The following is an 18,571-nucleotide window of genomic DNA, read 5'->3' as shown; positions in this document are numbered from 1 at the left end:
CAAAAACCTGAAGGAATGTCTGATTTGTCACCTTTCCTGCTTTATTTTTTGCTTCACAATAATAAGGACCAGCATCAGTATTTTTGATATCTCTGATAGTCAGTTCTGTATTGCTTCCTCTTAATGTATATTTATCACTTTCTTCAATGCGCTTGCCTTTTCTGAAATAAGAAACACTTTATAATTATGAAACATACTTTATAATTTAAAGTTCATGCACCATTTTCTGTTTTAGAAATGCTATATGTTTCAAAGTCATTTCCATCTGAGAACACAGCAAGTGTCAACAAAACCACACAATTTGGTAACTTACTGGAAAACATGCAGTGTTAGTGATTTTCTTTTTATAAACCAATAGTTGTATGGGAACAGCAAACCTTTACCCTTTGTTAAAAGCCTTTGTCTGTGTCCAAAATGGAACTGCTTGGCACAGACATGCCTGGGTTCAGTCACCATTTACTCCTCATATCCTCATCGTCCAGCAAGAAAGCCCTGATTATATCTTTAGATTGCTCAACAGAAAAAGGGACAATGAAATAGCATAACTCTGTGCCCTTCAGTACAATGGACAAACATGACACCTGTGACACCCAGCTGAGTTCCGATTGTACCTGTCCACTAGAAGATTCTACCCATAATGTAAACTAGGACTAGCTGCTTCTTTCATGCTTGTCTGGCTGGCAAAAGTTCTCCAATCATTGGGAATTATGACTTAAACAAAACTGAAATTCTGCTGGTTTGATTAAGGAGAAACCCAATATCTGTAATGTTATATTGGTGATAATCTCACTTCAACACTGTAGTGTTCACACCATACACAACTTGTCCTCTCTTGACTGCAGTATGTTGGGAAGTGTTTTTTAAAAATCATAACAAAACAAAACAAGTTAGCTTATTCAGCTAACTCTGCAGTTTTCAAACTCTCCGAGTTTGAAACCCACAGTAAGTCTTTGCGGGGGGTGGAGGGGTGGGGAGGCAGCAGGGACAGGGGGAAGGCAGCAACATGATCCCCAGATCGCCCCACTCTCCCTTTCCCTGACCTGGGGCACCCTACAGGTGCTCATGCAGGGCTCCCCACACAGGGACGGCTGCTGCAGGGACTGGAGGGTGCACCCCAGTCCCTGCAGCCCCGTCAGAAGGGAAAGTGGAGCGATCGTGCTCCGCTTCCGGCTTTGCGGAGCGGGGTGCAATCGCTCTGCTTTCACTTTCCTGATCTGGGGAGCCCTGCTGAAGGTTGCGCAGGACTCCCTGCACCCCAGGAGGCTGCAGGAGGCTAGGGCAAGTGCACCCAAGCCCCTGCAGCCCCCCCCCCCAGTGGCGCGATCCTGCGGATCATGCTGCTGCCTTCCCCCGTCTCCTGGCTGCCCCCGCCCCTTAAGGGGGCAGAAGCCAGGACCTATAGGCTGGGGTGTCGCAACGCTCCAGTTTGAATACCACTGAGCTAACTTCTTGTTTCTTTCATCTAAAGAAAAGCAATATTTATATCTGCAAAGATGCAGATCATACAATCCTCAAACAAGGAAAAAAAATTCTCCCTGAGGCAATAAGAAGTTTTGCTTGTGTCAGGATGCAAGGATCTGAACACTCACAACGGATGCTGTAAAGAATTTATTTCTGTAAGATAAATAATTAGAAGATAGCAAACAACAAAAGCAACAAGTCTCATTTTTGAGAAAATGGACCATTTCAGAACAGGAAGAGAAAAAGTTATCAGGAAGATAATCATAAGACTATTATCATAGGGCCTGATCCTAAGTGATGGGTGCTGGCCCAGCCTCGGCACGCACTGTCGCAAATGTGCTGCAAGGCGTGCTTGCAGCAGTCACTGCCATCCCATTGCTGGAGCAGGCTCAGCAAGAGCCCAGGCTGGGCCAGTGCCAGTCAGAGGCCAGAAGCCAGGGCAGCAGAATGGTAAGTCAGGGCAGGGAGGGGGACATTTGGGGGCAGGGGAGGGCAGAGGAAGGTGTGGCAGGAGAGGGAGCGAGACTGAAGAGGGCGGAGGCCTTCAGCCATATCCTATTCCTCCTCCCAGTCTAGGAGATGCAACAGCAGGCGCAGATCTGAGGAGACCCATCCGGCTGCCTGGTCACTACCTGAGTAACCCTGGTGCTGTTTCATAGCCCCACAGGATGCAACAGTAGCCATTTCAGTGCCGCTGCAGCCTTGGGTGCTGGGAAGTCCAGGAAGGGCTGCTCATCAGTAGGCATTTCCCATGTCAATATGCTTTTCATAAAAGCCAACAGAATGACTTCAACTTTTACTGAAATTTTTTCCAGCTAGTATGACCCACAAATACAGTTTGCATGCAGAAAGAGTTTTCTGAAATTTTCTGTGAGGAAATCTACATTGTCATATGCTGGAAACCCTGCTGAGGGGGAAAAAGAAAGGTCTCCTCCAATAATCCAGTAATATGGGAATAATCTTAATATGGAAATTTGTAAACAGATGTGTCCTTCAGGCAAGGTATTTTTATTTATATTTATTTATTTTTCACATTTTTATACCACCCTTCCTCCAAAGAGCTCAGGGCGGTTTACACAGCTGCTCTTCCCCTCTTTCTTGTCCTCACAACAACCCTGTGAGGTAGGTGAGGCTGAGAGAAAGTGACTGGCCCAAGGTCACCCAGGAAGCTTTGTGGCTGGGGGGGGATTTTTATAGGATTGTTTAAAATGACTACATTGTTGGGATTGGCAATGATTACAGGAAAAATTATTTCTTCTTTAAAATGAATGCATTGATGTACCAACTGTGATCGATCTATCTATCGATTTCTTTCTTTCTTTCTTTTAATAGAACATGTGGTAAGATGGCTTCCATAAGAGATTGGTTCTGGTTGCTTTCACAATAACACAGTCTGCTTCCATATCTGATTTGTAACACTCAAAACGGTAGAATATGAATATTCAGGTTGAGTTTCTTGCTGCACAGCATAATCTGAACTATTTGAACTGATAAGAAAATTAAAATGTTGATGAACTATAATTTAAAATTCCTCATTAGTCTTTATAATCTCCACATGCCTCTGAGATAGCTATGAGACATTCAGAGAAAATGTCAGGATAATGTCAGCTAAAACAAGTGTCCATAGTATAAATTATTATAAAATACAAGTAAAATTTGATCATGGATTGTATTTCTTACATTCTTTGTGGCAACACTGTTGTAAACCTGTGGTTTCCAAACACTCAGGGAGTTTGAATACTGCAGTAAGTCCTTGCAGGGGAGGGGAGGGGAGGGAGGCAGCGAGAGAAAGGCAGCACCGCGATCCCCAGGATTGCGTCATTAAAGGGGCTGCAGGGACTAGGATGCACTCACCAGTCCCTGCTGCAGCCTCCCAGAGGAAGTGGGGAGCCCTGCGCAACTGTCTGCAGGGTTCCTCAGCCTGCTAAAAGCAAAAGCACAGTGACTGCAATCCACTTCTGATTTTGCACTTTCATTTTTGGAATGTTGGGGAACCCTGCAGACACTCAGGCAGGGCTCCCCACACCCTCGACAATCTGCTGCAGGGGCTGGTGAGTACATCCCAGTCTCTGCAGCCCCCTTAGCAACGCAATTTCGGGGATCGCATCACTAGCTTCCCCCTGCCCCTGCACCTTAAGGGGGAAGAGGCCAGGGCTGTCAGGCTGGAACGTCGCGATGCCCAGTTTGAATAGCTCTGCTATAAACCAAATTTGCCTCATTCATTCCATGAGAATATAAGTGAACTTGTATGCTTTAATTAACATTTGGAGGACTTGATCAAGGTCAGCGGCTCAAAACAAGCTCATTTCAGAAAACAGATTTTGATATTTAAATTTCTATTCCTGTCATGAGAAAAGCAATAGGAAAAATTCAATAGGTTGCATGTTCATCAGGATTATAGCTGATAATTCTAACTGAAAAGAAACACTGCTTGTTTAAGTAGTGTATTCCAAAAATTCCTGTTATACTCAAAAAGTTTTATTTTTATCTCACTTCAGTAATATTCTGAACTGAATATTCAGTTCTATTCTGAATTAGACATTCTGTTCTATTTTGAATGTCACTACTGCACAAACTTAACTTCAGCTAACAAGGTGAAATTAAATCTAAACAAGATAGAGGTTCTCCTGGTTTACAAATCCTTGATATAAGTGCTGGAGTATTGTTCTGCACTGAATGGGGTTGCACTCTCCTTGAAGGGACAGGTCTGCAGCTTGGGGGTCTGCCTAGACTCACAGCTACTCCTGGATTCCCAGGTAGTGGCTGTGGCCAGGGGGGGCTTTTGCTCAGCTTTGGCTGGTGTACTAGCTGTGGCTGTACTTGGGTCATGCAGAACCTGGCTATGTCATCACACCATGATAACATCCAAGTTATTGTTGCATGCTCTCTGTGGGGCTGCCCTTGAAGATGGTTCAGAAAGTGCAGTTAATGAAGAATGCAGCGGCCCATGTAGTCACTGGAGGCAGGCCATCAACTCTGTCAGGCCGCTCTCCGATGACTGAACTGGCTGCCCATTCATTTCTGGACCCAATTCAAGGTGCTGATTTTGACCTTTAAAGCCCCATATGGCTTGGGGCCAAAGTTGAGAAATCGCCTATTTCCATATAATCTGGCTCATTGTCTCAGGTCATTGGAGAAGGCCCTTTTTTTGAGTGCCTTTTATGAGTCCCTCTTATTTTATGAACTGCTCCCTCCCTGGAAACCTCCCTGGACACCTTCTGGCAAGGCCTGAAGACATTTCTTTCTAGACAAGTCTTCTGAGTTCTCAGCTCCTTAAACACCTTTTTATCATCTGGCTTTTACAGGCTTGGGGCTTTTATAAGTTTGCTGCTGCTGCTCTTTTTATTGTATTAATATTTTATTGCTGTTTTTATGATGTTCTTAAGTGTGAAGTATTTTTAATGTAATTTGTGTTTTTATTGGTTATTTTATGTTCTTTGTATTTCCCCACACTGTTGGAAGCCTCCTTGTGTCCCTTTGGGGAGAAAGGTGGGGTAGAAATACAATAAACAAACAAACTTACCTATACCAGTTGATTTCAGGTTCAGGAGAACCAGTGGATCGACAGAATAAAGTAATTGCCTCTCCCCGATCCGCAGTGGCATTAAATGACTTCTGGAGCAGCGTAATCACTGGAGGAACTGAACAAAATGTGAAAAACATATGTGAGGCTGCATGACTGAAAAGTTCTCATGCTGATGAAAATAATCCCTCTATAATAATTTCATTTGCAAACACAACATGAGTCTGGGGGTAGGGGGATGGGAAGCAGCTGATGTGTTAATTAAAGCTTCGCTATTCACTGTTTGGGGAGGAATTCTTACAATACATTTTAATGCTATTAAGACTAAATTCAATAGTGACATTAAAAATAACATTGTTTTGGTTTCAGTTTTAAATAAAACATTAAAAATAACAAAAAAATCTCCTATCGGTTTAAAAAGTAATATAAGTTGCAACATAGACATCAAAACTTTACAAAAGAAATACAAACATTTCCATTTAATTTCCAGAAGTCATCTTATCCTTTTCCAAGCCAGATACCAATCCCAAACCACTTGAACTTACACCTTATATTTGGATGAGATAGAGCACAAATCCAAGCCATCCAAAGACAACCCATTACTTCAATGCCAGAAACTTATCCAGACCTCAGACACCAGCATCTACACTTGCTGATGCTAATGTCCATCAAAATGCCACCCAAGCCCTCCAAATAAACTCCTCCAGATAACAAAAAAATCCTACTTTTCAAATATGACCACCTGACCTACAAAACCATAAAGAAACAGCAAAATGAGTACCCCACTCATGAACTTGTGAACAACCACTACCATCTTGACTGCTACAAATGGTTGACAATTTGCTCATGCAGGACAGAAAAGACTGATTACAATATTAATTCCTTTGACAGGTGCATTGTCACTGGGAAAGATGAGGGAAATTCAGACACCCTGCCACTGAAACACAACACCTGACTACATCTAACCATATAAAGGTACTGCTCAGTTACATATGCTAGTACATCTCTGGACACTTCAGGTAAAAAGTCAAATCTGAATCCTACAAACCTGGCTTAATGAGCCTTTTGTGAAACAACATTAAAGAATAGGGCACTCACCCTTAGAGTACTGAGACACCCAGAATTATATAGACAAATTGTAAGCTAATAAAACCCACTAAAATAATTCTACAAACCAAAATCAACAAAAATTTCACTTAAAATACAATTCATCCATAACAACCCTGAAGAAGCCCACCTAAAAATTCCTAATAGCAAAATGATTTGTGCTGCTAAAACATGGGTCCTCTTTATCCATGGATTTGGAATGCATGGATTTTTACCGACTATGAGTCAAACCCGTGGCTGCAGGACCCACGGAGGACTCCCATATATGATTGGGGGTCACGTCAAAAAGGTCTTCTGAGGTCCTCAGAAAACAGATTGGGACCATGGATTTCATTTTCCATGGTTTCTGGCATCTGCATGGGTTCCGGGGATGAAACTCTCTGAGGATGGTGAGGATCAACTTGTATAAATGATTGGCCAGAATATTTGAATTAATAAGATTTAAAAATATATCAGAAACTGTTGCCTGCTTGAGCACATTGGAGCAACGATTCTGATTAATGTTAATTTATCTACTTTAAATGAAAAATATGCCCTATTACACAATTCCTGTATGTGCTATGCAATTGAACTGCAACTGCGCACCAATATGAGACAGCCTTTCCAAATTGGTCTTCAGTATAGCAATTTCCATTATACATACTCAATTCCCTAAACAACTGAAGTTCACTTACAACATTTGAATTACATCAGCTTAAAGTTCAGTGGAAAAGTTCTTGAACTTCTGTTATTTATTTCCCAGTTTATGTTTAAAAAAGAAATCTAAGCAAACAGATTCAAAGTAATTATTTTGCTTGTTTTTGTATAGAAATGAATTCAGAAACACAGAACACATCATCAATATTACTAAATAAGATATACTTAATGGAGGTGTTTAGTCACAACATCATTCATGATACTAACAGCCCAATCCTGAGTTGCCCAGAGCACAGGGCTGCCACAGCACCAAAAATGACTACCACAGCATCCAGGATGCCCCACACAGCTGCCGCCGGCTCTTCAGGAAAAGGGGACTTTTGTCCCCTTCCCCCAAGTAAAGGAAATAGCCCTGCAATGAGCTACCCGATTCTAAGGCAGCTCCGGAGCTGCCTCAGAATCAGAGTTCCATGTTGGGTTGGGCAGACGAACACGGAACTCAGGATCTGGTGGAGTTGAGCTCTCACCCTCCTCCCACCCAGTTCCTTCCCCTGGAATGCCTCCAGGGTGGGGGAGGCTGAGATCAGGCTCTAAAGAGTGGTGCAAGCTAAATACCAGTTTGTACCACAGCACAGTTGGGAGTGCTGTGGTTTGTTTATAAAGTCAATAGTAAAGGGTCAAATGCGTACACATCGGATAAGACCCTAACTCTATCCTCACTTTCAGGCATAAGCATGCAACCAAAGACTCCTGGAAAGGGGACATGATGGGAGGGGGGACGTGCTGGGAGGGGGGACATGATGATGACAATGACACATACCTGGACTAGAGCATATGCAATATCAATAAATGAACAGTTCAAATGAATTATAATTAATTGCTAAGTATTTATTCCACACAAATTATATATACTAAAGCTCATATACATTTGTACTTGGTGTATGATATTGGTTAATACAATTTCTATCTTAACATTGTTAAGACAGAAATATTGTCTATATTTATTTGAAAGATACGAGCTGCATAAAAAATAGTCTAAGATAAACCCCAGTGCAATTCTCAGTTGAGTTAATAAATTAAGGGCACAATCCTAACCAACTTTCCAACACTGGCATAGCTGTGCCAGTGGGGCATGTGCTGCATCCTGTAGTTGGGGGGCAGTCATGGAGGCCTCCTCAAAGTAAGGCAACATTTGTTCCTTTACCCTGGAGTTTACCTTTACCTTGGAGTGCTGGAAAGTGGGTTAGGATTGCAGCCTAAAATGGATAAGATTCTGCCCAGAAATGAAGTACAGGTTGCAGCTTAAAATTCAGTACTGAGAAGCATGGAGACTCCAAGTCAAAGCAAAATATTGTTAGGTTCATTACTCAGCATCCACATCAGAATCTACTTTATTATAGCATATTTATACACCTCTACTCAGCAGAGGTACACCTCTACCACCATCTACTTTGGCTGACAGAAGCTCTTAGGGCCCAATCCTATTCAACTTTCCAGTGCGTGTGCATCCACAATGCAACCCTGAGGAAGGGGAACAAATGTTCCCTTACCTGGAGGAGGCCTCCATGACTGTTCCCCTACTGCAGGATGCAGCACATGGCTCATTGGCACAGCTGCACCAGCACTGGAAAATTGGACAGGATTTGGCCCTTAATCTCTTTGATATAGACACTTTCTTAGCTGGGGCCACCCTAAAACTTAAACTGTATGCAGTTTCTCACTCATAACTAAAGTAGACACAATTGATTTCAAATTATATTATTCTACAGAAGCAAGCTTTAGGCACAAAGGAGTCTATCTCTTAATGTATTCATGAATATTTCAAAGAATAATTCCTTTTTCCTCTGGAGTTTTTACTAGACAAAGTTACAAACACTGGCACGATGCTTTTCATTTTTCCCACAGTGGCTTAAAATCAGCCAATCAAATAAGCATCCAGTTTTGTTTACTGACATAGAATAGATTCCATATAGTACAATACTCCTCATCGCTGTAGGTACAGTTCAGTTACATTACTTTCTGTACAACTATAACTTCTGGTCAATTGCAAAATCAATATTTATTCTGCAGATACAACCCTGAAACTTTTCAAATACCAAAAGATCCAGAAAAATGCAAACTCTGTGCAGCCTTCTATGCACACATGCACATGTGAACACAGGCAGCATGACCATCAAATGTAAGCATCCATTCATCTTACTGTAAAAAGTAAATACATGATTAGCACTTGCACACTGATATATAACACACAAGAGTTTACGTGTCCATTATAAGCATTATGCTACAATGAACTGTGTCACTCTGAAAAATAAAATTAGGACAGCATGCAAAAAAAGTATTTCCAACATTATACAGTATTGTAAAGTCATCTTTACATCAGCATACTTGCACTAAAGGTAATGAAGGTCTAAAGCTAAGAATACACATTCATAACTCAAACTTTTGAATGTAATAACTGAATATGACAATAGTAATAAGGAAAATTGGGGTTTGGGTTTGGAGGACTCATTCATTATATTGCTCTTCTGCTCATATGAGAACTTCAGGTGCATGATAGCATTAAAAAATTGGAACATAATATTCCCCCCTCCCCTGGCTCAGCCTCATGAAGTAAGATAATCTCAGGGTACAACAACAACATGCCAATAAATTACGCTTATTATTGTAGCAGTTTTATGACTGGAACTGGAAATGTATTCCTACTGTAATGAAGCTACAGCTCATATTAATAGCCTGAGCACACATCAGTGCAGGGCATATCTACTGAAAGCACTCCCCCCCCCCCCCCACAAATTAGAAGGAAGGACTATAATGTATGCAGTTTGAGGTTCAGGTTATTAGGAAAAAGCTTCGAGATATCCCAACAGAATATTTTGCAATCTATGGCTTCCTTTTCTAAAACAAAAAGATGCTGATTTCTGGCATTATCAGTGCTTCATTTGCAGATTTAGGGTCTTCAAGAATATCATCTCTTTCCCATGCCACCCTCAAAGGTTTGAAGTGGTATGAAGAGAGAGAGAGAGAGGGAGGGAGGGAGAGAGAGAGGGAAAAAGAAACAGTACTCAGTGCAGTCTACTGCACATGAAAAGCTCACATGTGAAGGTAGCAGTTTACAGAAGCTCGCATACAGTTCAAATTTAAAGCTCTTTACTGCTAATGAAATCTGTGTCAATCCTTAAAACATGTTTCATATCATATTTCAACAGGATAGGTTATTATTCCAGGGATGGTTTTGCTGATGAAACTACTTGCTTAAAGATGTGTGACTGTACATCATTAAACATGCCGGCCTACTGTGACTACAAAAGTGTAACTCTGACCAACCTATTGTGATTTAGGGCCCAATCCTAAACAGTGTGTGCCGGCACGTACTCTGAGCAGTGGAGAAGTAAGTGGAAGTGTGGGGGGAGGTGTGCGGGAGGTGTTTTGGGCGGAGGCGGGCAGAGGGTTGGGAGAGGGTGGGGAAGAGGCGTTCCAGGGAGGGGAGGGGCAGGGAGAGGGCAAGGAGGAGGCGTTCCGGGGAGGGGAGAGGCAGGGATGGAGAAAGGCAGGACCAGTTGAGCTTCACTACACTGGATCCAGAAACTCCATGTTGGGCTCACTGCCTGAAACAGAGGCTCTTGATTCACCATTGACCTTTTGGTTGGTGGTGAATTGAGCAGTTCCATTGTGGGGCTACTCTCTTTACCCAGAGCAAGGGGATGAAAGTCCCCTTCTTCCATGGTGCCACCAGTGGCTGCCCGGAGTGCGTAGGATGGGGTGGCAGCCATTTTTGGCACTGCCGCAGCCCTGCACCCCAAGTAGCTCAGGATTGGGCTGTCTATGCCCATTTTCTTCTTTGTAAACTTGCATTTTCATCTATTTATCTACCTGATGTTTCTGAAAAGTAATGGGAACAGAATAAAATCTTGCTTTCTAGAAATATTTTAGACAATCTTTAATTGTAACAGAGTACAGCACACACTTTGTATCTAATAAAAATTGCAAGAGTTTGAACACCAATAACTGCACCACATATTAACCATAGATAACAAAAGCTTTATGCTGTGAAGAAACAAACACTTTCAGAGAAGAACGGGGGGGGGGGGGAGAACAGTAGTTAGTACTGAAAGAACATGCATGTTATTATATATATTTCATTAAATGATACCCTTGTTCCCATTGCTTTGTGACAAAGACTCCAGTCATTTCAGCTGGGGGACAATAAACTTTCAATAACACTAAGCTGCCAAAATTCTTCTTACACTCCTTTACAATTCCAAATCAGTCTATCAGTATACTTACTGTGCATTACTTGATGGTAGCACAGGTATAACTGGTGCAACATTTTTTTTAAGTTTTAATTGCATTTACTGTGATTTGCTTGTTAGTTTCTGTTGTGCACTAAACTTTGGAAACACAGTCTACAGCTTAATAAATAAGAAAATTAAGAAAAAACTGAGCCACTTAGACTAATGCTCTGTCTCTGAACAGAAAAATTATTATTTCATATAAAGAACTGGACAAACAGCTTATTAGAGTCTTCATTTCCCATTGAAACTTTACAACTTGCTACTCTGCAAATGAAGGACAAAAAAAAAAAGACATGCTTTTGTGCAGACCTTCTTGCCTTCTAAAGATGACTTTGTAGAAAATGCTGACAAAAAATATAATACAATGTTGCTGAACGTTTATAATACTGTAGTTGGGAAACTTATTTCATATACAGAATATAGTGACTCACTGCTAACTCTAAGGAAGGACAAAACAAAGGCATCATCATCATCACTTCACTTTCTAATGAATCTAATGTGAAGATTTGATTCACATTGATATTATTGTGGACATTATAACAACATAATATATATATTAAATACAGGTGTGCACCACTTTGCAACGTTCCGGCTTATGCCAGGATTGCATAACCGATGACCATGTGTGGGCACGTGGTCATCGGGGGCGCATGCCCCACCCTTTGGAAAGCGAGGGCAGCTCTGCTCCCCTCCCCTCTGGAAGGTTGTCTGAGTCTCCCAGAGGCGGTGCACACAATGCACTGCCTCTGCAAGGCTCAGACCGAGGAAATCGTGTCTCTCTTGCAATTTTCGGTTTCCTCCGTGAAAGTGGAAGTCACTCGAGAGACACAATTTCCCTCAGACTGAGCTTCGCAGAGACAGCATGTGGACTTGCACTGCCTCTGGGAAGCTCAGATGACCCTTCAAAGGGGAGGGGAGCGGAGCATCCCCTTCTCCACAGAGGGACCAGATTGTGTCAAGCCCTGCTTGATGACCGGGATCGCGGTTCTGATCCCTGTCGTTAAGTGGCGCATAACTGTATAGTAGTACCTCAGAGATTTGCACACAAATTTGGAATGTTCCACAGACTCTCTTGTGGTATAACCATACACATTTTTTTCAGGGTGATGTGTTAGAGTTCATATAGGTACTCAGCACTCTGGTACATAAGTGGATTTTCCACAGTGTTTAAAAGAAGCCAGCAACATTAATGGAATAACTGCAATTATTGCAATAACATTTTAAAATGGCAATGAATTTAATTGTAATAATGTCATTGTATTACAATTAGTTTCACAATACCGATATGCATTATTATAACACAAAAAAACAATGCATCAGTAATTCAGTTTTGCTTCTTACCATTCACAATTACAATGATATCCCGAAAGTCAATTTCCCCTCTGGCTTCTACTCTTCCTTCACATCTGTAAACTCCTTCATCACTTTTATTGATTTTAAGAATCTGAAGATTATTGTTTGGCAACATGGCAAACTTATCTGGAAAGACATATAAGAGATAAAACAGAATTAGTAAATGAAGGCACTGCTATTAAGGTGGTTTTGAAATTCAAAGATTTAGACCTGTGTACTATACTATCAAATTGTTCACCAACAAAACACATTTTAAAATGCAAGTAAAACATAATCTTGGTAGTTTAGTTTGCCTATCTCAAATACCTTGGTGGCGATATTTTTTCCCCTTGTTTGCAATTTTTGCTTCTTTAAAATTCTTACAAATATATAAACAAAACAACATCTTGCATCTTCCTCCCTAGCACCCTAGTTTTTGTCAAAAATCTAACAAGAAATGAATAAACAGGAAAGGATGAGAGGACAAGAAACAAAAATGTAGGAGTGTAGGGAGAAGAGAAAGGAGGAGGAATAAAGGTTATGTGAATGCTGAATGAAAGTACTCAAACTTCAGTACTGAAAACTGCTGCCAAATACAAGTTTCAGATGTCTATTTTTAAGATTTGTTTTGCCTCCCATGCACTGTGCTTCAGTATTCCCTCTACTCACTGCTGAAATGAAAAGTGTGGCAAGACTTGAAAGGGTGAAATATCAACCTCTCTATCTCAAAACAAGCTTGTAAAACCTATAAGTATTGTATTCAGAAAGCACCCATAAGTATAGCTCAACCCAGAACCAAATGATTAAAGGAAATGATATAGCTGAAGACAAATTAAGAATACATTGCTTCATTTCATCCCAAAAGTCAATAATCTTATGGCAGCTGAAATACACAGCAAAGCATTTTATTAAATCTGTCAAGGTTTTATCTCCGTGCAATTCAGATGACACTCAATAGAATCTAGCTAAAGAACTTACATATAATACTCAAGTAGAATTTAGAGTCTTAAGGAAATAAAGTCATATAATTCTAGCCAATCCCCTCCTCCCCCACAGCTCATAAAATACAACAGGAATTTATATGACAGTTCTTGATCATTTTAACTGAATTAGTAATAAAGGTGAAATACTAGGAATATACACATTCTTCCCATTGTTACGAAATAGATCTACAGATTTTGATACAGGTGTATGTCACTTAATGATTGGGTACTTTTCCATGAACTTGATCTCTAAATGAAAATGACTTACTGAGTGCTGGGATACCTCATGGAAGACCCTGGAGGCCGCCTACATGCCACACAGGGCATCTGAGGGCCTCAGAATGGTGCTGAAGCCTCTGGGAGGCACTTTCAGTTTTTGGAAGTGGCTTCCAAAAACCAGAAGTGCCAGGTGCTTCTACAGGGCATTCTGAGGCCCATAGAGGCCCTGGACAACATAGAGGAGACATCCAGGCCCAGAGGAGGACATCCAGAGGCATCCTGACATCTGGTAAGCTATTTCTAATTTTTTTTTCTAAACTGTTTTTTAAAATCACTAGCTGCTGACTAAGGACCACCGTCATAAAAAACTTGTCAGTCGTTAGTTGGCAGGTCGCTAAATGACACACAGCTGTACTTAGTAGCAGTTAACATATACAACAAGAATGACTTATAAATAAGAATGTATCAATCATGGTCAGTATTTTGCAAAAAACTACATTTTTAAACTGAAGTAAAGTTTCAAAGCTATCATTTTTTTGTAATGGTTAATGGGATGATCAACGGTTTAAAAGCAGTCTATGGCTAACATTTAAACAGCGGTATGGTTAGCAGTATGTTCATAGGTTTTCATGGCCAGCAATAATCCAACAATTTTACATATACAGGTGTTATGTCTTTTATGTCTGTTCTTTTTAAGACTGGAAGCCAAGTATTGCTAATATGTAGTGGTTTTCTGTTGATATTATGGGGAGGTTTAAAAAGAATTTAAAGACATAAAAGAATTTTAAAAGGAAGAGGTTTCCAGCAGAGATGGCTCATGTAATTAGGATAAGATTGCTTTAAGAAGACAGTCAGTAAAATAGAACTCTACAGTTAAAAACCAAGAGGGTGCTGTTCTTAACTGCTGTTTGTGGCTTTCTCTCTAGCAAAATGTCCTGTCTAGGCTTGCTTCCCTGACGAAGTTCTGAAAAAGTTACAGAACGTAACATTGGACTTTTTAACAACATGGATTTTACACAACCATGGTCTTTTACCCGGATATGTTAAATTGTTGGAAATTGTTAAAATGTTTCAGTGTTTAAGAACAGGTTAAACACTGGCCATAATAGAACAAAAGGGTTCTGAATAAATCATGTCAAAGCCACGCAAAGCAAACAAAAGGTAGCCTTAGACTTATTAAATCCAGTATCCAGTTGCACAAAACTCACAGACGACACAGCAACAGTTCAAATGTACTGTTGTGAATGTCATAAATCCACACACAATTCACTGGTACTGAGTTAGGAGGGATAGTTAAGCCAGTGAAGGGGCTTCCAGACAGGGCTTATCTTTTCAAGAACCAACTGAGATGGGCACCTAAGGCATCTAGGTTATTGGTGGAGGAGTGCTCATCTCTGTGCTCACTCACCTCCATTGCTCCTGTTCCTTGGACTGGAAGAGAGGGCTAGAACAGAGGAGAAAGGGCGGAGAAGAAAGGGCATGCCGCTTACAGGGGTGGATTTGATTATTAGATTACAGGATGGAGGAGATTACAGGGGCAGATTTGAATAGCTCCAACCCCTCTTCCTTTTCCAATCCAGGAGCAAGAGATTTGCAACATCATCGGGGGGGGGGGGAGAAATTGGCATGCTGCTTCAGATGCCAGTTCTTGGACCAGTCCAGCTTCGAGGTGGGAACTATCAGTGGCGTACTTGGCGTGGCAATTGGGGGCAAATGTCCTGGGTGCCAGGCTTGGGGAAGCAGCAAGCCTCCTGGGTGCCGCTTCTAGCGGTGTGAAAAAGTTTCACTGGAGCCTGGGTCGCCTCTTTCCTCCTCCTTTTTCTCAGAGGGGAAAGGAGGAGTTGGCACTGAATTGCAGTGATGATAACGTCACCACAATTACTTCCGGGTTGAGGGCGACCCCTTGTGGGAAAAGCACCAGGACCACCTCTGGGAACTATTAAGTAGTAGCTAAACCATTGGCTACATAAGTTTTTAGAACTTGGAGATAGTAAGAAACATCAGATACAAAAGCCTAAGGTTAGGTTTATATTCAGTGAGTGACATAAAGCTACAGCAGGTACATGTGACTTGAGTAGCAAGTATCAATGATCAAATTCTACTGACTTTTTTTAACGCATGTCTATTAAGAGGCCTTCCTGATCCCACTTCTTTCCAATATACTCTGTGGGCTCATTTCTGCAAATACTTAGGCCTTCATTTCATTTTATCTGTAGGGATTTCCAAAAAGCTAGGCACCACTGTGTCTGTTGGAGAATATCTCAGACTGAGCCCTCTCCATTTGGTATTTCTGATAGTAGGGGATTGGTTAAAGATCCTGCTTTTAGAAACAGCAGTAGCCTGGCAACAGAGGTGGGATAAATGGGATTCAGAAGCTCTCCCATCATTTACAGGCATGACTGATATCCTGGATCAGAGCTGAAGTGACTAGGGATCAAGTCCTGAGATCAGAACCACACCACCCTCCACAACCCTCTTCACCTTTGAATTGGAAAGTAGGGGGTCAGGTGGCACCAATTTTAGCCCAGAAGCCACCTGCTGCTGATTCCAAAGCTACAGTTTCTCTTATATGCAAGGGGAAAGAGACAGAACCTGGAAAACAACTTTCAAGAAAATTTAGTTGTAAATAATTGCCAAACACATCTTTGTCAATGTATAATTATTGTCTCAATGACGATGATTTCACACATTCTTCCATCCACTCTTTGTTACAAGTGTTCCTTTCTTTATGTATATAAAAAACATTGGAAAATGTTTAATTTTGTTAAAGTTAATTTAATTAACTTTAAACGGAATGAATTTTGAATGAAAACATATAATTTAAAGAGTTACCAAAATACTAACTGTCAGCAATATTTGAGACTTCCTCATTTTGATACAACCAGCTGACAATGGGTGCAGGTGAACTAGTAACACGGCAAATGACTTGTACATCATCTCCTTGTACAAATTCTTGTGGCGATGAGATATCTTGGAATGTGAGCTTTTCTAAGGAATAAGGAAATACACATTATCAGCTTCTCCTACCTTTCAGCAGAACATTCAAAAGTATATAAAACAACAGTACTTAGCATTTAGTGTATATGAAGCACAGAGCAAACGCATGCATGTCTACTCAGAAGTCCCATTGAGTTTAATGGAACTTACTCTTAGGTAAGTGTATATAGGAGCAGTTTCCAAACTCGATGGGGCTTTGAAGCCCCTGGAACCAGGAAGTAAATGGCGGGAATACAAAACAAATCACATGGTGATTAGCGTCAATAGGGCTTACTCTCAGGAAAATGTGGATAGGATTGGGCTGTCAGTCCTGCTGAGCAAAGAGAAGTGGTGCAGAGGAGGGAGACAAGCTGTACACAATTGTCCAGTAAGTAAAGGGAATTGGGGGTGCCTCTGTTCCCCCTCCTTAGTCATGGGGGGTGCCCACCTATCTACCTATTTATGGACACAGCCTCTTCCCTGGGGCTTCTGTTTGAAGTGAACAGGAACAGCACATGCTTCTTAATGCCTGCTGCTTCTGTTCATTTCAGAGAGAAGCACTGCAATGGAGAAAGAGAGGCTGTGGAGCTCAGGTACATAAAGGGAAAATGGGGTTGGGTATGCCTCTCTTTCCCCTCCCTTGGCATGGGTGCACTACACATGATTGGACCATTTAAAAAATGAATATGTAAAGAAGTGTTGGCTCGGTCATGTAGTGAGAATGGATGATGGCCGGATCCCAAAGGATCTCCTCTATGGAGAACTCGTGCAAGGAAAGCGCCCTACAGGTAGACCACAGCTGCGATACAAGGACATCTGCAAGAGGGATCTGAAGGCCTTAGGAGTGGACCTCAACAAGTCGGAAACCCTGGCCTCTGAGCGGCCCACAGCATGCAGCAGGCAGGCTGTGCAGCATGGCCTTTCCCAGTTTGAAGAGACACTTGGCCAACAGTCTGAGGCTAAGAGGCAAAGAAGGAAGGCCCACAGCCAGGGAGACAGACCAGGGACAGACTGCACTTGCTCCCGTTGTGGAAGGGATTGTCACTCCTGAATCGGCCTTTTCAGCCACACTAGACGCTGTTCCAGAACCACCATTCAGAGCGCGATACCAGAGTCTTTCAAGACTGAAGGTTGCCAACAAGAAGTTAATCTTTTGTTCAGGAAGGGGGGATGACATGCCAACAGTGCCAAGTTAGGCATTTTTTGAATTTTTGAAACACCAAGCCCAAAAAGTTCGCCATCACTGGCCTGAGACCTTAGAGAGCCACTGCCAAGGCACTAAGGCAGCTTCATGTGATAAAAAGAAGTACAGACAGGCCCGTGTATCCAAGGATCCGATATCTGCTGATTCAGTTATCTGTGGATTGGGGGGAGGGGGGCTACACGCCCTCATTCACACCCATTAGCATTGTTGAAAAGCTTACTGGTGAAGTGTTCCTTGCAACTGTTCTCTTGCAACTTTCTATACATTAAAAAGCCTTATCACTGAATTTATTTTCTTCTTTGAACTTACGGTAAATTTCCAAAACAACAGTTGCTTCTTGAGTTTGTCCTCTAGCATCTGTTGCTTGACACCTGTATATCCCAGCATCTTCCACATTTGCACTGTAAATAGTTAGCCGTGATCGGACACCTTCTTTCTGAACCACCACTCTTTGACTGGAAACAATCTTCTCTCCTTGTGGGTTGTACCAGTCTATACTCTCAGGTTCACCGATGACTAAAAGATAAAAAAAGCATAAAAAGTATAACAATGTACATAACTATTATCAACAAAGCAGAATATACTTTTAAGAACAGATTAACAGCCAACATTTCCTACCTGCAAGTATACTGTAGAATAAATTAAGGTTGCAATCCTAACCACACTTTCCTGAGAGTAAGCCCATTGAACTAAATAGCACTTACTTCTGAGCAGACCTGGTTAGGATTGTGTCCTTAGTATCTCAAAATAGGTACAAATGTACAATTTCAATTTAATGTTTTGGAAAATAGTAACAATTCTTCCAAAATTTGTTCTGTTGCTTAACTAAGGGGTCTAT

The 18,571-nt window shown here is 41.5% G+C and overlaps 1 protein-coding gene across 1 annotated transcript in view; it reads right to left on the bottom strand.

Moving 5' to 3' along the window:
- Positions 1–18,571, bottom strand: part of NCAM2 (neural cell adhesion molecule 2) — a 160,588-nt gene that overhangs the window by 128,993 nt on the left and 13,024 nt on the right. The window contains exons 5-9 of the mRNA XM_066621290.1: positions 18,043–18,249; positions 16,398–16,541; positions 12,361–12,498; positions 4,985–5,102; positions 1–161 (exon numbers count right to left, since the gene is read on the bottom strand). Of these exons, the coding sequence (XP_066477387.1) occupies positions 1–161; positions 4,985–5,102; positions 12,361–12,498; positions 16,398–16,541; positions 18,043–18,249 (768 nt within the window). The remainder of the gene's footprint in view (positions 162–4,984; positions 5,103–12,360; positions 12,499–16,397; positions 16,542–18,042; positions 18,250–18,571) is intronic.

The sequence above is a fragment of the Tiliqua scincoides genome, chromosome 3 (genome assembly GCF_035046505.1).
Source record: "Tiliqua scincoides isolate rTilSci1 chromosome 3, rTilSci1.hap2, whole genome shotgun sequence".
Classification (NCBI taxonomy): Eukaryota; Metazoa; Chordata; class Lepidosauria; order Squamata; family Scincidae; genus Tiliqua; species Tiliqua scincoides.
The sequence above is the reverse complement of the archived record's forward strand: the minus strand, read 5'-3'. Positions and strand labels throughout refer to the sequence as shown.